Source organism: Bufo gargarizans, chromosome 2, assembly GCF_014858855.1.
Source record: "Bufo gargarizans isolate SCDJY-AF-19 chromosome 2, ASM1485885v1, whole genome shotgun sequence".
Lineage (NCBI taxonomy): Eukaryota > Metazoa > Chordata > Amphibia > Anura > Bufonidae > Bufo > Bufo gargarizans.
Genome location: NC_058081.1, coordinates 698469556 through 698487472, shown reverse-complemented (window position 1 = coordinate 698487472; position 17917 = coordinate 698469556). Strand labels below are relative to the sequence as shown.

At 44.6% G+C, this 17917-nt stretch overlaps 1 protein-coding gene across 1 annotated transcript in view; it reads left to right on the top strand.

The window, feature by feature from the left end:
• The window catches only part of LOC122929013 (gastrula zinc finger protein XlCGF26.1-like), a 44170-nt gene extending 26871 nt beyond the window's left edge, over positions 1 to 17299 (top strand). Inside the window, exon 3 of the mRNA XM_044282415.1 lies at positions 15467 to 17299. Coding sequence (XP_044138350.1) covers positions 15467 to 15995 — 529 coding nt within the window. The 3' untranslated portion in view covers positions 15996 to 17299. The remainder of the gene's footprint in view (positions 1 to 15466) is intronic.
• The last annotated feature ends 618 nt before the right edge of the window (positions 17300 to 17917 follow it).

Sequence of the window (17917 nt, the reverse complement as noted above, 5' to 3'; positions counted from 1 at the left end):
GCCATTCTTGAGTAGCGCTATTCACCTATTGTTACTCCTGTGTGCTGTATTGCCTAGATGACATGTTTATGATACTTGGCCTATCTTGCTTTCCATCCACTATCTCCACCTGGCATTTGCGCATCGCACCAGTGCGCTGTGGTGCGACATCGTGGGGGCGCTCCTTTTACCTGGTCTCCATGGGAGCCGACGTGCGCCCCTTGGTCATGTGATCGGGCAGAAGGGGGTGTGGTTGCGCGTCTTTAGCGTGGCTCCCTCCTCCTTGCCTGGCCGTGTGACGCGATGGGCGTGTCTCGCTTGGTTTGCGGGTGATCGGTGGCGCGCGTCTATGATGCCATATCCTCAATCGCTGGGCGCATGCGCAAAGAAAAATCCCGGATGTGGACCACACTATTTAAGACGGACACCTGTGTTTAATCTCTACCTCCTGACGAAGCCTTTCTTGGCGAAACGCGCGTCGAGGTGCAGCTCCGCATCCCATGGGTAGCTTATGTATTTCATATGTTTAATGTCTTACCTTAGTGTCACTGCTCACGCGTACCACTCTTGCTCTAGGGTCAGTCACTACGCGATCTGGCTGCCTGTCTGTTACCAGTGGTTCGCAACTCTCATATGTGTGACCTCATGATTTTTTTGATCTTGTATATGTTTATATGTCACTCTGGGGAATTTACAGTTGCCCCATTAACATGCGGTTCTACACCCAGTGTTTTATGGCATCTTTCCCTTGTTAGTTTGGTATATGTGAGGGTGGGGGTTTACGGTCCCGCTACACGGGGCGTCCCATCCCCCTTTACCTTGTGCCTTTATGTCATTGTATATTTATTCTGTGTCTTAATAAACTACATATATTTTATATGAGTGCTTTCTTATTTTTCTATGGGGTTATTGGTTTTTTGCTCTTTTTGGTTTCTCCAATTAATTTATACCGTATTGTTGGATCACATCTAGATGTCATAAGTGCCGTGTGACTTTATGTCCAGTATAAGTGTTCTTTTCCCTTTAAGTCCCTGCTCTCAGGCGCGCGCTGGGGCGCGATTCGACGCATGCGCTGTGCGGCCTCTGTCGGGACGTGCTTCATTATACGTCATTGCGCTACACACATGTGCATGGTATGATGACGTGGAGGTGCTGAACGAGGAGGCCGTACATCATGGCGGATTTGCGGCATTATCAGCATGCGCCAGGTGATTTAATTTAACTACCCCGCTCTCTCACTATATATACCCCCATTACCTCCTGATGAAGCTTTGAGGAGCGAAACGCGCGTCGAGGTGTCAGATGATTGAGGCGTCATCCTAGCAGTGGTTTGGGCATGTCTTTGGGCATTGTATGTGCTTATAATTGAGGAGATATCCATAACGAGTGTTTATTAGTGTCCATGTGGGATGACGCATGTCTACCTGCACCCTCACACCCTCAGCGCCTCTATCTGGCCACAGTTATTATTTGGAGTCTGTGATGTACAGAAGGCTTGTGACGCTGAGGCTGCAATACAACATTAGGGATATTTTGTGTATAGCATCCAGGGCACTGTATTTGTGACCCCACATAGATGATCTATCACTTATCGTTATGGTAGCCTATCTGATACTTGACCAGGTGGGAGTTACTCACATTACGAGGCAGTGTTAGTAGTATCAGGGTGTTTTATAGGATATTACATTGATTTGCGGACGTAATCTTCCTTCCTGGGGACGCCTCAGCCATTTTTCTTCTGTATCTAATTTTACATCATGTCTATTTCTACCAAATTGATCAATCATGTCTATTTGTAAATGATTAAAGATTATTTTTATATTATTTTATATTATTTATGTATATTAGTACGCCATAGCTTTTTCGTATTGGTTTTGGTTCAAGTAGAGGCACTAGGTCTATGGATCATTATTAATGTGCAGAGAGAGGTTTGTAGGTTAGACATGGTGACAAGTCTGTCTACAATGTGGTCAGCGGTACACGTCTCAGTACTGGGCCATGACTGAACCTTGCTGAGGGCTGATCCTTCCAACTGACCAATCAACATAGCGACTTTCTGTTCATCATTAAGGGAAATCATCTTGTAAATGGCGCTCATCTGATCCCTAAAGTCTTTTAAACCCTGTAGGCTCTCCTCCATATTTCAGTAACCATGGTGCGTCAAGAAGATATGGGACTGACAAGGGTATTGGGCAGGCAAATCACGGTCTCCATCTACTGACATGGCAGCAAAGTATAGCAGCACCATAAGACAGTAGCCCAGCCCCTCACTAGCAATTCTCTAGCTAGTAATACAGGACACAGTCTCACTAGCATAGTCACTTGCTTGCGGCAGACCCTACAAGGGGAACACGAACAGTTGCAGATGCCTTGATGGGGCTGGTTCACCTCAGATTCAGGCTCGGGCATTCCTGTCGCCACTAGCTGTCTTGGTCCACTGTGGCTGGATCTACAATGACTTGTTCTGCTGGTGCTAGACCAAATCCTGTTTATGAAGCCAAAGTACAGTGGCCGGTTTGGGGTGGCCTCAACGCTACGCCAGATCCCTTGGACACCGTCAAGGTGTCACCACGTGTTGCTGCTCTCCAGAAGGGATGGTAAGGTGTGGTGTATTCCAATGGAAAATAAGTCCAGAGTCAGGGTCTGTAGTAACCAGTGTGCTTCTTTACTAGAGAAATTCAGGTGCAAAACAATACAGGCGAGGCACTGAGCTACTTTTCCAGTCTCCTCCCTGAGATGAGGCACTGAGCTGCTTCTCCAGTCTCCTCCCTTAGACGAAGCATAGGGCCGGCTTCTCCAGTCTCCTCCCTGAGACGAGGCATAGGGCCGGCTTCTCCAGTCTCCTCCCTGAGACGAGGCAGAGGGCCGGCTTCTCCAGTCTGCTCCCTGGCAGAAGAAGGGTTTAATGCAGAGGAAAGGCCTGAGCTAGCTGTTCCTCTTTCTCTCAGAAGGCTGTTACCCTGGTCAAAGGCTGGAAGACCACAGTCTGTGGCAGCGTATCCTCGTCTCAGCCTCTTCTTCTGGTCACTCAGTAGTCTGGCAGAGTCTCCCCTTCTAAACACTATTCTCTAACTGCAGAACACTAGAGGCTCTGACTTCTCTCCTTATATACACCTCAGCCGTGTTAGCCGTGTTTGAACAAAACATATGCAGTTGGTTAGATCTTTGTTAGATCAGGTTAGATCAATTGTTGTTTGTGTTAGATCTAACACAGAAGTAGAGATATTAACAGTTATTTGCAGGGGGGCTAACCCGTCATCAAATTAGCTTTTTTGGAAGATATTTGTTAGATTCAGTATGATCAACAAGTTGTTTTGTTAGATCTCACATAATTACAGACTTATTAAGTGATTAATGAGGGGGGCTAGCCCCCGACATGCAATTTTCGGGTAAAATTTGATGCAGAGTAATAGGCCTTCGTTAGATCCGGTAAGATCAAGTGGTTTCAACGTTAGATCTCATATAATTACAGAGATATTTCACATAAACAGAGATATGAGGTAATATGACATAAGGGGGGGGGATAGCCTTTCAAATATCAGCACCAATTCAGAGATGATTGGAGGACATACAGCCGAGCGATTCACACATAATATACATTTCCCTAAATAGTTGGGCAGCTCGAATGCATTTTTAACAGTTAACTCCTGAGTTTAGTGTCACTTTAAAGTAAAAGTAGGGCTTGTAAGCGTAGCATAGAATCCGAAACATCCCTGAGATATAGTCCAATCTGTGACAGAGAACACAGCACTTGTCTATGAACATTAAAGTCCTTGTCAATTGTGTTGGACTTTTGAGCTATAGCATGAAAACCATATTCTTCACCAGTCACCTCGATCCATATCTAATTCCGGTGTATCTTAGGGTACCACCATTTTTCATATGTAATTCTGTTAATAATAGATGGATAGAATTAGGTAATAGATTTGGTAGGAGGTGTCGTCCAAAGTTTAACTACTTCCAAGACAAAATAATGGAGAGGAGACTTTATTTAGGGTCACATCTAAGCGGTTTATGATGCGGCTTTAGCGTCCTATCGCTTAGCATGATATCGCACAAAACATTCCGGTCTATGAGCACAGTTCACACCATAGCGATTTGTCGAACGTTAAAAAAAAACTGTAGTGCAAAAAGGTGCAGGAGCTGCGGTGCAGACCTATGCGATCGGGGACGCCCGTCCTGCACAATTGCACACAGTGATTTATTTCAATGGGGTGACATCTGTGCAGAAAAGGGTACATGGACCTTCTCAGCGACCCATGAAGCACGGCTGTTTTTGCCAGGATCGTGTTTGTTTCCACGGGCAGAATTGTGGCGGGAAGCCTCACGTTGCACCCAGGGTGACTGGGGTGCCATTAGAAAATAATGGCACCATCAGCGCCTCTGTCGGAGGTAGGCGACTCCGTGACCATCTGGCAAACCGTGGGACAAGCAAAATCGCACAAACAAAAACGCACGAAAACTGCGCGAAAAAAGCTCACCAGCTCATTCGCTTAGGAGTGAACTGAGCCAAAGTAATGTTAGGCAACTGCCCCCGAGGCCTCACTTCTCCTATAACATCACCAACTGTCCTGTCCTTATCTGAGAGGAGATAAAACATCTCAGTGATCAAACTCCAATAAAGAGCCTTTATTCCTAATTACATTATGATTATTACTCTTTACCGCCATGTGCAGGCTCCGCCTAATAAAAACCTAACAATTATCTATCAGCTTGAATGACTTTTTCCAGAAAATTGCATGGGGGGGGTCTATCCCCCCTATTTAATACTACCTAATATCTGTGTTTTCATGTGAAATATCTCTGTAATCATATGAGATCTAACGTTGAAACCACTTGATCTTACCGGATCTAACGAAGGACTATTAGTCTGCATCAAATTTTACCAGAAAATTGCATGTGGGGGGCTAGCCCCCCCCTCATTAATCACTTATAAGTCTGTAATTATGTGAGATCTAACAAAGCAACTAGTCATACCGGATCTAACAAATATCTTGAAAAATAGCGAATTGTTTGGTCAATTTTTTGATAAGGGGGGGCTGATGACGGGTTATCCCCCCCTACAAATAACTGTTAATATCTCTACTTCTGTGTGAGATCTAACACAAACAACAATTGATCTAACCTGATCTAACAAAGATCTAACCAAATGCATATGTTTTGTTCAAAAATGTTGATATGGGGGGGCTAATACGGCTGAGGTCTTATATACAGTTTCTGGCTGAACTGGAACCTTCTAGTGGGTGGGGTGGAGTGGAGAAACTCAGCACAGATACAATGTTGCACTTTCCGTCTGCCATCGACTTACATTAGATGATGATACTCAGTGGTAATGACACTGCAGGTTTCCCAGACAAAAACAAGTTTCCAGACATAACAGAGATAAAAGCAGACAGTCACAAGGTCAGTCTGTCTGGTTTTGGTGGTAAACAGCGTCTGGATTTTTCCCTCCAAAACATGGTCTTCTTTAAACTTTATGGCAGATGTGGAAAATTACCAGCTTCTTATTAGTAGCTAAAAAGTCCCAAAAGTTTCTCTGTGTTCATTAACCCTTTCCACGGTGCAACTCTAAAGTGAAATAAAGTAAGGAGTTGATGACTTTGTATAGGGGAAACGGTTGCAAATATCCACAAATGTCCAGGCTTCAAAGTATCACTTCTTCGGGGCACTACAAGGACTACAACTCCCAGCAAGTCCAGCCTTTTATTATGTGATATCAGAGGACATTAAATTAGGAGGTAGAAGAGAGGACTACAACTCCCAGCATGTCCAGACTGTTATTATGTGATATCACAGGACATTACAGGAGGAGGTAGCAGAGGAGAGGACTACAACTCCTAGAATTTCTCTGGCTTTCAGTTCTCACTCTTCACACTTTTCATCTTTTCAAAGCTCTGGCCTTTCCTGTCACATGAACATCATCACAGACTTCCCACCACTCCTCTCCACTGCTGAGCCACGCCCCTTGCATTGATCACATGACGGTGACATCATCACAGGTCCTACATCACCACTTCTCTGCACTGCTGAGCTCCGCCCCTCCTGATCACATGGCAGTGACATAATCATAGGTCCTACATCACCACTACTCCCCACTGCTGAGCCCTGCCCCTCCTGATCACATGGCAGTGATGTCATCCCAGGTCCTGCAGCTCTTGCAGTGCTCAGATACAGAGCAGGTCCTGATCCGTAGTCACTGCTGTGGGGTCTCTCTTCTTCTCTCCAGAATCCCCCTTTATCCACGGGGTCTCTCCTTGTCCTGGAGGATCTCCTCCAGCTCCTCCACCAAGGATGGACAGGAAGGAGATCAGCAGAAGAATATTAGACCTCACCTTGGAGATCATCTCCCTGCTGAGCGGAGAGGTAAACCTTTCTAGATTTCGCTCCTCTTTATTGTATTCTGGAACCAGTCAGACATCGGGAAGGAGAATCCATCATAGGAAGTGATAGGAAGAGGCTCCTGGAGAACGGCCTCCAGACCTTCCAAGGGATGGAGAAGCTGAAGACCGGCCACCGCTCAGTGATGAGGGATGTGGAGCCATGAGGAGGGAAGTAGGCAGGTTGTCCCCAGGAGATGGCGGCAGTGTGGCCTGGAGGGAGGATTTCTACCACTAGTCTGACATCTAGATGATACTAGAAGAAGGAGGCCTCCACTACGTCTAGAGGAAAGAAGGCTTCTCCACAACATAGAGGAGGAGTCTTTACTGTAAGAGCAGGGGGACTATGGAGCTCTCTGCCAGAGGAAGGGAGATGGGGAATTCTCTAGAAGAGTCCAGAAGGGGCTGGAGGGGAAGAATATTCCAGCTTCTAGGGACTAGATTACTGGAGATGGGGCCATGATCCCGGGAGGGATTCTGAGGGGAGATCTGGAGTCAGTGTCTCTCTCCATCCACAGGATTACACCCTAGTGAAGAAGACATCGGGGAGGACTCCCATCATCCAGGAGTCAGGAGGGTGGACCCCCATCACAGAGCCTCCCCCCCTGATACATGAGGAGAAGATCCTAGAACTCACCCACAAGATGATGGAGCTGCTGACTGGAGAGGTGACACTGCTGGGAATACTGGGAGGTTCTCCAGTAACAGCACTGGAGGGGTCTGGGTGATGACGGTGTCATTGTGTTGTCAGGTTCCTGTAAGGTGTCAGGATGTGGCGGTGTATTTCTCCCTGGAGGAGTGGGAGTATATAGAAGGACAGGAGGATCTGTACGAGGAGGCCATGATGGAGGAGCCCCAGCCTCTGACATCTCCAGGTAAAAAGAGATGAGATGAGAAGAGGCCATGTTAAAGAGGACCTCTCACTACTCCTGAAATGTCTGTTTTAATAGCTTCATGCATTCCCCATGTAATAATAATAATTCAGGAGCCCCTAGTCTTATGACTCTATGATGTGTCATTCCTTTATTATTTCTACCAGACGTTATGAATGAATTGCTATTAGCCTTCAGTAAGGGTACAGAGGAGAGGTAACCAGTTAGGGGTGTGTCCCTGCATAGTCTGAAAATGGCAGCACTGATTGGATAGACTGAGTCTGTGCAGGGACACCCCCCTCCCAACTGGTAACACCCCTCTGTACCCTTACTGAAGGCTAATAGTAATGTATTCATAGCTTCTAGTAGAAACAATAAAGGAATGGCATGACACAGAACCATTAGAATCGATGCTCCGGAATTGGTATTACATAGGGAATGCATGAAGCTATTAAAACAGACATGTCAGGAGTGGTGAGAGGTCCTCTTTAAAGCCTTCACCCCTTCCTGCCTCCATGATTTTTGTGTTTTTTGTTTTTGTTTTTACTCCTGGAGTCATAGCTTTTTTACTTTTCCATTCACAAAGCTGTTTAATGGCTTTTTTTTTTTTTTGCATGGAAACATTTAATATTTAATTCCACCACAGTTTTATGGATTTTGTTTTTATGTCGTTCCCTATGAGATAAAACTGACCTGTTCCCTTCATTCTCCGGGTCAGTACGATTACACTGATACCACATTTATATAGTGTTATGAGTTTTGTTTTTACAGCGTTCTCTATGAGATAAAACTGACCTGTTCCCTTCATTCTCCGGGTCAGTACGATTACAGTGATACCACATTTATATAGTTTTATGGGTTTTGTTTTTACGGTGTTCCCTATGAGATAAAACTGACCTGTTCCCTTCATTCTCCGGGTCAGTACGATTACAGTGATACCACATTTATATAGTTTTATGGGTTTTGTTTTTACGGTGTTCCCTATAACATAAAACTGACCTGTTCTCTTCATTCTCTGGGTCAGTACGATTACAGCGATACCACATTTATATAGTTTTATGGGTTTTGTATTTACAGCGTTCCCTATGAGATAAAACTGACCTGTTCTCTTCATTCTCCGGGTCAGTACGATTACAGAGATACCACATTTATATAGTTTTATGGGTTTTGTATTTACAGCGTTCCCTATGAGATAAAACTGACCTGTTCTCTTCATTCTCCGGTCAGTACGATTACAGTGATACCACATTTATATAGTTTTATGGGTTTTGTATTTACAGCGTTCCCTATGAGATAAAACTGACCTGTTCCCTTCATTCTCCGGGTCAGTACGATTACAGTGATACCACATTTATATAGTTTTATGGGTTTTGTATTTACAGCGTTCCCTATGAGATAAAACTGACCTGTTCTCTTCATTCTCCGGGTCAGTACGATTACAGAGATACCACATTTATATAGTTTTATGGGTTTTGTATTTACAGCGTTCCCTATGAGATAAAACTGACCTGTTCTCTTCATTCTCTGGGTCAGTACGATTACAGCGATACCACATTTATATAGTTTTATGGGTTTTGTATTTACAGCGTTCCCTATGAGATAAAACTGACCTGTTCTCTTCATTCTCCGGGTCAGTACGATTACAGAGATACCACATTTATATAGTTTTATGGGTTTTGTATTTACAGCGTTCCCTATGAGATAAAACTGACCTGTTCTCTTCATTCTCCGGTCAGTACGATTACAGTGATACCACATTTATATAGTTTTATGGGTTTTGTATTTACAGCGTTCCCTATGAGATAAAACTGACCTGTTCCCTTCATTCTCCGGGTCAGTACGATTACAGTGATACCACATTTATATAGTTTTATGGGTTTTGTATTTACAGCGTTCCCTATGAGATAAAACTGACCTGTTCTCTTCATTCTCCGGGTCAGTACGATTACAGTGAAACCACATTTATATAGTTTTATGTTTTGTTTTTTTTTGCAGCGTTCCTTGTGTAGAGAATGTAGATGTGAACTCAAGAACAGCTTGTCCTTCTAGTGGGTTTTCTTCTGGCGAGTGTTGCTCGCGCGCTGTATTCCTGGATGCATGGCTCCGTTTTCTCAGCAGATTGGTGTGCAGGCTTGTCTATTGATTCTGTAGGGTAGGTGTGTTGTGGTATGGCCACACATTCAGGTTTCTTGATGCAGTTTTATAAGTTAAAACGAAAAGTGAATGAAAACAACTTGAAAAAGTAATATTTGTTCTTAATACAGTATTTCACCTTTTTTGATTCACTTCTGATTTCCACCTCATCACCACGACGGCAACAAGGAGATTGACCCCTGACCTCTGTAGGGGCAGGAACAGAGAGAGGGTTTAAATCCCCCCCTCCCACCACCAACGCCAGTGTTTCCTGTCCCTACAGAGGACAGGGGCAGAGAGAGTCTCCCTGTGGGGAGATGAAGATGGATTACTTCCTGACACCTTACCTGGTGTTCCCCCTGCCCTCCTGTGGTCCTCGTACTAATGCTGGACAGGGGTGAAGGAGGGAGGCCTCGCTCCATTACAATATGTGAGTCTGCTCCCGGGTCGCGATCTCCCGCCGGGCCTCCATGACTATCGCCGGGTGCACGCCGAAGCGCTTCAGAAGGCGGCTGACGTCACTTCCGGTGGACGGGGGAAGTGACGTCATTCAGGAGCGTCTCCAGTTCAAATTTTCGGCGCCAGCAAGTGCCAAAGTCTCTGGGCTACCAGCGTACCTCGGGATCAGCGTGCAGCCATGTCGACTGAGCCCCGCTCCCCTGGAGACCCTTCTGTGCCGCCTGCCATAAGTTCCCCTGTGGGGAAGCGCTTCTTTGCCCTGCTACATGTTGAATCACTGTACCAGGTTGCTTTTTCCTCCTCCTCCACAACTCTAGCTTGGGGCTTCAGGCTTTCTATCCCCTCGTATACCTATCATGGCTGATTGGGGTTATTCTTCCAGGTCCCTAGAGAAAAAAAGTCAAAAAGCAAGCTAAATGTGTGTCCTGCCTTAAACGACTTCCGGACGACTACCACAAGAGACTATGCAAGGACTGCATCTCTAGTGTTATTGCTGAAGAACAGCCTTCCTTCTTTGCCGAATTAAAATCCATGATACATGAGGAAGTAAAATCCTCCTTATCCCAAATTCCCTCCTTACCCAGGGACCCCCCTCCACCAAAAAAGCGAAGGGGGCCATCTCCTTCTTCACCAGACCCAGAGGACATAGGGGAAGATGCTTCATCATCCAGAGCCTGGGAGGACGAGGAGGTTTCCTCTGATAATGAGACTACAGAATCAGATAGGAAATTTTGTTTCTCTATGGATGAGATGCCAGACCTTCTAAGAGCTGTCCGGGCCACTATGGGGGTGGTAGAAGAAGCCCCAAAAGCCCACTCCGTACAGGACGAGATGTTTGCGAGGCTCCGCGTTAAAAAGACCTGTGTGTTTCCGATCAATGAGAACATACGAGATATGGTGCTTGACGAATGGTCTAACCCTGAGAAGCTTTTAGGGGTGTCCAGGTCCTTTAAGAATCGTCTATTATTTGACGCTAATGAAGGGAAGATTTTCAACGAAACACCAAAAGTTGACATTCAGGTGGCAAAAGTCAATAAAAAGACTGCCTTGCCCTTTGAAGACACCTCCCAGTTACGTGACCCCATGGATAGGAAGGCAGATAGTCTTCTAAAAAAAACGTGGGAAGCGGCTATGTTTAACTTAAAAGCAAACATCGCAGCCACCTCGGTAGCAAGGTCCATGGGGTTGTTGCGAAATGAGCTAGAATCTCACATCAGCGATAATACTCCTAGGGAAATAATCGTAAAGTCCCTTCCCTTATTAAAGTCCTCCACAGCATTTATGGCAGATGCCTCGGCAGAATCTGTCAGATTTGCTACTAAAGACGCTGGTCTCTCCAACGCGGCCCGCGGGGCTCTGTGGATGAAGAGCTGGTCAGGCGACAACACGTCAAAAATGAAATTATGCTCCATCCCATTCTCAGGGGAGTACGTCTTTGGCCCCATCCCGGACCGTATCTTAGAAAAGGCTGCGGACAAGAAAAAGGGCTTCTCAGAGGAGAGACCCTATAAAAGGAAATATCCCTTTCGGGCCCCCACTAGCCAGAACAGATCCTTTCGGGATAAAGGGAAGTCAGGGCGCTGGAGCTATCCGAAAGGGGGCAAGGGTAGAAATAACCCTTCCTCCTCCCAAAACAAATCCTCGGATAAACAATGACGCCAGATTAGGGGGGAGACTGAAGAATTTTCCGACTCCTTGGGAGTCCATTACCCCGAACCCTTGGGTCCGGGACATCATAAATCTCGGATACCGAATCGAAATTTCTTCATCTCCCCCAAACCGCTTCATTGTGACCAATCCAAACTCTTCCAACGTACGCAAAAAAATTCTGCTAGGAATTCAAAGCCTTCTGGCAATGGATGTGATATTACGGGTCCCATCAACACAGCTAGGACAGGGGTTCTATTCAAATCTTTTCCTGGTAGAGAAAAAAGAAGGCTCATTCCGTACGATCATAAACTTAAAAGCCCTGAACAAATTCATAGTTTATCGGAAGTTCAGGATGGAATCCCTTAAGTCCCTGATTCCTTTAATAGGGAGAAATGCCCTGATGTGTTCTGTAGATCTTCAGGACGCTTACTACCACGTCCCAATTCATCCAGAGTCCCAAAAGCTCTTGAGACTTTCCATCCAGGACCCCAGGGGGGTAACCTGTCACTTACTGTTCACGGCCCTTCCCTTTGGGATATCATCTTAGGCCCAGAGTCTTCACGAAACTGGTGGTCGAAATGGTGGCCTTCCTGAGGCGCAAGGGATTGGTGATCATACCATACCTGGACGATTTCCTCCTGATTGGGAATTCAGAGAACAGACTCAGAACAGACTTATTAACTTTTCTGTCTCTCTTACAATTTCTAGGATGGTTGGTGAACCAAAAGAAATCGAATATCGTACCCTCCAGCACTGTCCAGTTTTTGGGTGTCATCCTGGACTCCCAAGCTAAACATACCTTTCTCCCACCAGACAAGATCAGAAACCTCCAATTGAAGGTTCGACGGTTTCAGACCAGGAGGTCTTGTTCCATAAGGAAAGCTATGAGTCTCCTGGGTCTTCTCTCCTCCTGCATTCGATCTGTCCCATGGAGCCAGTCCCACTTCCGATCCCTCCAGTTATGGATCCTCAGACTGGTGGAAAAGCACAAACAATCTGTCCTTGGGAGTTGCCTGGGAAAAGACTCCCTACATTCAAGTGCTTACAGATGCAAGCAAAAAGGGATGGGGAGCGAAAGCGGGAGATCACTTCTTTCAGGGTTCCTGGATTCCAACAACCCGCTCTCAATCTTCCAACTTCAGAGAGCTGGAAGCGGTCTGGAAAGCTCTTAAAGCTGCAGAATTTCTTCTCATAGTTCGACATGTAAAAATTATTTCAGACAATACGACGACGGTAAAATACCTCACTCACCAGGGAGGCACGAGATCGGTGAAACTGATGGCCGTCGCAAGGAAAATCTTCAATTGGGCGGAGTCCCACGTAAGATCCATCTCCGCCATTCACCTGAAAGGGGTATTGAACGTGGAAGCAGACTATCTCAGTCGCCAGTTAATAGACCACACCGAATGGTCTCTGAATCATGACGTGTTTCATGTACTGGTAGAAAGATGGGGCACTCCACAAGTGGACCTGTTCGTGTCCAAGAAAAACGCAAAGGTACCAACGTTCTGTTCATTGAACCCACGGGACAATCCTTGGGCGCTGGATGCGCTCACGATTCATTGGGACTGGGACCTCTGTTATGCGTTTCCACCCTTGCCTCTTTCTTCCCAGGATAATTCAGAAACTCTGCCTAGAGGACACGACTCTAATTCTGATAGCTCCTTACTGGCCGAAAAGGAGCTGGTTCCCTTCCTTAAAGAATCTGTCAATAGAGGACCCATGGCCTCTTCCTTCCAGGAGGGACCTGCTTCATCAAGGGCCAATCCTACACCCAAATCCGAGCTTACTCAAGTTATCAGCTTGGATCCTGAGGTCCAGAGGTTGAAGTCACAAGGACTTTCTGACCAAGTAATATCTACCCTAAAAGCGAGTAGGAAGAAGGTTACCTTCTCGATCTACCTAAAGATTTGGAAGAGATTCTGTTCCTGGATCGGTAACCCTGCCCCAAACTTGGAGCCGCCCAATTTTCAGAAAATCCTGGACTTCCTCCAACAGGGACTTGAATTAGGTCTTAGACCTTCCACCTTGAAGGTACAAGTCTCAGCCCTAACTTGTTTTTTTATCAAGATCTAGCCAATCATCGCTGGATCAAAAGATTTATGAAAGCAGCTTCTCGGCTACGCCCCTCTCTAAAATCTCGGATCCCCAACTGGGACCTCAATACGGTGCTCACTGGTCTAACACTTGCCCCGTTTGAGCCCCTGTCAAGCTGTTCCACCAAACATCTATCTCTAAAGACCGCGTTCTTGGTGGCCATCACGTCCGCAAGAAGGCTAGGCGAGATTCAAGCTCTATCAATACAAGAACCCTATCTTTGTATCACCGATGATAGAATCATTCTTAAGTTACACCCGGGGTTTCTGCCTAAAGTAGTATCTGATTTCCACCGTAACCAGGAGATAATCTTACCTTCCTTTTGTGGCAATCCTTCTAATGATAGGGATTCTAGCTTCCACTTACTAGATGTGAGACGCTCAGTCTTACGGTATCTTAAAGTGTCAAAAGGTTTCCGTAAATCCAACAACCTGTTTGTCTTATTCTCAGGTAAGAATAAGGGTCTGAAAGCTTCCAAGTCCTCCTTAGCTTGGTGGATTAAGGATTCCATTTCTATTTCCTACAAGTCCCAAGGCCTTCCTTGCCCCTCAAATTTAAGAGCTCATTCTACCCAAGCTATGTCCTCCTCCCAGGCCGAGCGGGCCGGAGCTTCTCTTGAGGATATCTGTAAAGCTGCTACCTGGTCCAGCATTCACACCTTTACAAAACACTATAGGCTAGACCTATCTAGTTCAGACCTGTCTTTTGGATGTTTTTAGGTCCTTCAGGCGGTCCCCCCCCCCCCAAGCTATAATTTTTTATATCTCCTTGTTGCCGTCGTGGTGATGAGGTGGAAAGCCGGAATGAAACTTACCGGTAATTCAGTTTCCACGAGATCACCACAACGGCACATATATTCCCTACCCTTTATTTAGTTCTTACCCGGGAGGTTATGAAGTAATACCCTCTCGACTTATTTTATTTTGTGTTCTCACCACCTATTTTCTGTCTCTGTAATTTTGGACACACTGGTGTTGGTGGTGGGAGGGTGGGATTTAAACCCTCTCTCTGTTCCTACCCCTACAGAGGTCAGGGGTCAATCTCCTTGTTGCCGTCGTGGTGATCTCGTGGAAACTGAATTACCGGTAAGTCTAATTCCGGCTTTTGGTTTTAAAAGCTGCATCAGGAAATCTGACCATGTGACTGTACCCTCAGAGTTGAGAGCCGAAACAATTGAGGTGTTGTGTAGTAAAGGCAGGGAGAGTGTGTAAACATGTGTGAGGCTCCTATGTGGGAGTGCTACCTCTGGACCTGGGGGCAGTTGAACAGAAAAGGGAAAATAGTTTAAGGAGATGGTGTTCAGAAATATAAAGTACGGATTCTTCTTCCTACTGGCTCCACTTCTAGCTTTGGTTAAAAAATTGCAGGTGTTTCGGCCTAATATGATGTTATAAATTTGTGGCTTGAAAGAAAAAATTCACTAAATCTATTTTTAATCCTATCAGGAAATCCCCATAAAAAGTCTAAAGGAAACTTCATGTTACCACTAGATCATCATGAAGAATATGAAGATATCATGCAGCGCTCTTCAGGAGAAAGCCTCATTGCCTGTAATGTACATCCAGGACCCCACAGCAGAGATCTATCATATATTCCTCCTAATCATGAGGACCCTTCTCCTGACCGATCAGAGATAATTACCACAAGTATTAGGCATAAAGGGGGTGAAAGGTATGAATGTGAGGAATGTGGAAAACAGTTTATAAGCAGCACAAATATACATCGGACATGTCACATAGGAGAGAATCCTTATTTATGTTCAGAATGTGGAAAATGTTTTTTACAGAAATCCGGTCTTATTACACATGGGAGAAGTCACACAGGAAAGAAGCCATACTCATGTTCAGAATGTGCCAAAACTTTTATATATCGATCACAGCTTGTTAGACATCTGAGAAGTCACACAGGGGTGAAGCCATATTTGTGTTCTGAATGTGGGAAATCCTTTATATATCAGTCACATCTTGTTAGACATCTGAGATGCCACACAGGAGTAAAGCCATATTCATGTTCAGAATGTGGGAAATCTTTTACAAATAGATCAGATCTTGTTACACATGAGAGAATTCACACGGGAGAAAAGCCGTATACATGTTCAGAATGTGAGAAATGCTTTACAAATAAATCAGATCTTGTTTCACATCAGAGAGGTCACACGGGAGAGAAGCCATATTCATGTTCAGAATGTGGAAAACGCTTTAGAAGCAAATCCTCTCTTATTATACATCAAAGAATTCACACAGGAGAGAAGCCATATTCATGTTCAGAATGTGGAAAATGCTTTAGAATTAAATCAGCTCTTACTATACATGAGAGAAGTCACACAGGAGAGAAGCCATATTCATGTTCAGAATGTGGTAAATGCTTTACAGTTAAAACGAATCTTGCCACACATCAGAGAATGCACACAGGAGAGAAGTCATTATGATGTTCTATATAGGGAAAATCAGTTTTTGAAACTAATCAGAAAATTTAAACTGAGAAGGAACCAATTTTGTTTTTGGATTGTGAGAAATGCTGTGAGAAGTTCTTACTGGTGTATCATTTTAATAAAAATTTCCATGATGGCACCTAACCACGAGATGATCATCAGATAGTGATAGGTAGTTTAAAAGAGACTTTACTCCAATGCCTTTTCAGTGTCTTCCTGAACCTTACAGGACCACTTACCTTATACTTTATTTTACATAGTTTCTACCATTTGAAAGTTTTTTTTGTGGGGTAGAGATCAAGAATAAGCAGGTGCTGTTTCATGAAAAAATAAATTACTGGAAAGTATCATTTTTTTATTTTTCAATCTACACAACTACAACTGACCATAAGATCTACCAGATCAAGCACTGTCCTCATCAGGCAACAGCTCGAGACCTTCCTATTTTTATTTAGAAGTAATGTTTTAGAAAAGCTTAAGTTTTTGGTTTTATAGGCCTAGCTTCTTCCCATGTAATAGATTTGATTAATGATTTCTTTGCTCCTTGAAATCACAGGAAATTACAGATTATTCCAAGTCTTGGAGGAGACTAGATACTGGAATGTGATAGGAAGATTACACCGCCACTTGTTATGCTTCGGTATTTATGAATACCCATATGGTTGGTCAATTTGCCCTTCCTCAGTAATATGAGTCTATGAAATCATATAAATTAATAAGTTGATAGCCATAGTGAATGTGTACATTGCACGCAAGATTCACTCCTGTATACACACGCGCCAGCAATCAGGTCGGCATGTATGTGCAAAAGAACCATTACTGCACACATACACACACAGTGAATTAGTATACATATGCAGTGGAGGTCCAAATATATTACAGCAACCTAACATATACTATCTAGATGGATGAAGTAATCGTATGAGAAGTGTATGGAGGAATCCCCGTATTCTATGAAATGTCTCCCCATTGTTAGGACACCATCGTGTGTCTGCTCTATGGAAGATGGCTATTATGGGCTGACGTGTCCGTGCCATGAACAAACCGATAACATGTCCACCACATCTTTGACTCCAATCCTAAAAGGGAAAATGAATCACCTGGGAAATTGCCTTTGGTGAGCAGGATTCCTCTATGGAGATCAGGCTGCAGTCCTATATGTGGGACGTGGCTTATCTAGAGCTCATATCATAGCACCCAGAGACACCAACCACACAACTGTAGGGTATACCACCACCGCACTGTAGGCGCTGTTATCCTAAATTGGGATCAATATAGAATGAAGCAACCCTAGGTAAATGTAAGGCCTCTTTCACACGACCGTTTTTTTTTTCCGTTTTGCGGGCCGTTTTTTGCGTTCCGTATACGGTCCGTATACGGAACCATTCATTTCAATGGTTCCGCAAAAAAAACGGAATGTGTTCCGTATGCATTCCGTTTCCGTATTTCCGTTTTTCCGTTCCGTTGAAAGATAGAACATGTCCTATATTTGGCCGCAAATCACGTTCCGTGGCTCCATTAGAGTCTATGGGTCCGCAAAAAAACGGAATGCATACGGAAATGCATCCGTATGTCTTCCGTATCCGTTCCGTTTTTTGCGGAACCATCTATTGAAAATGTTATGCCCAGCCCAATTTTTTATATGAAATTACTGTATACTGTATTTGCCATACGGAAAAACGGAACGGAACAACGGAACGGAAACGGAACCACAACGGAAGCCAAAAAGGGAACAACAGATCCGTGAAAAACGGACCGCAAAACACTGAAATGGACATACTGTCGTGTGAAAGAGGCCTAAAGCACACCAGGAGCTAAGGGGTGAAGAGAAAATGATCAAATCATTGATTTTCTAATGTTAATCTATTTTCCCTTGGTCCTAACAGAAACAAAATAATGAGGTATTTTGCCCCTGTATA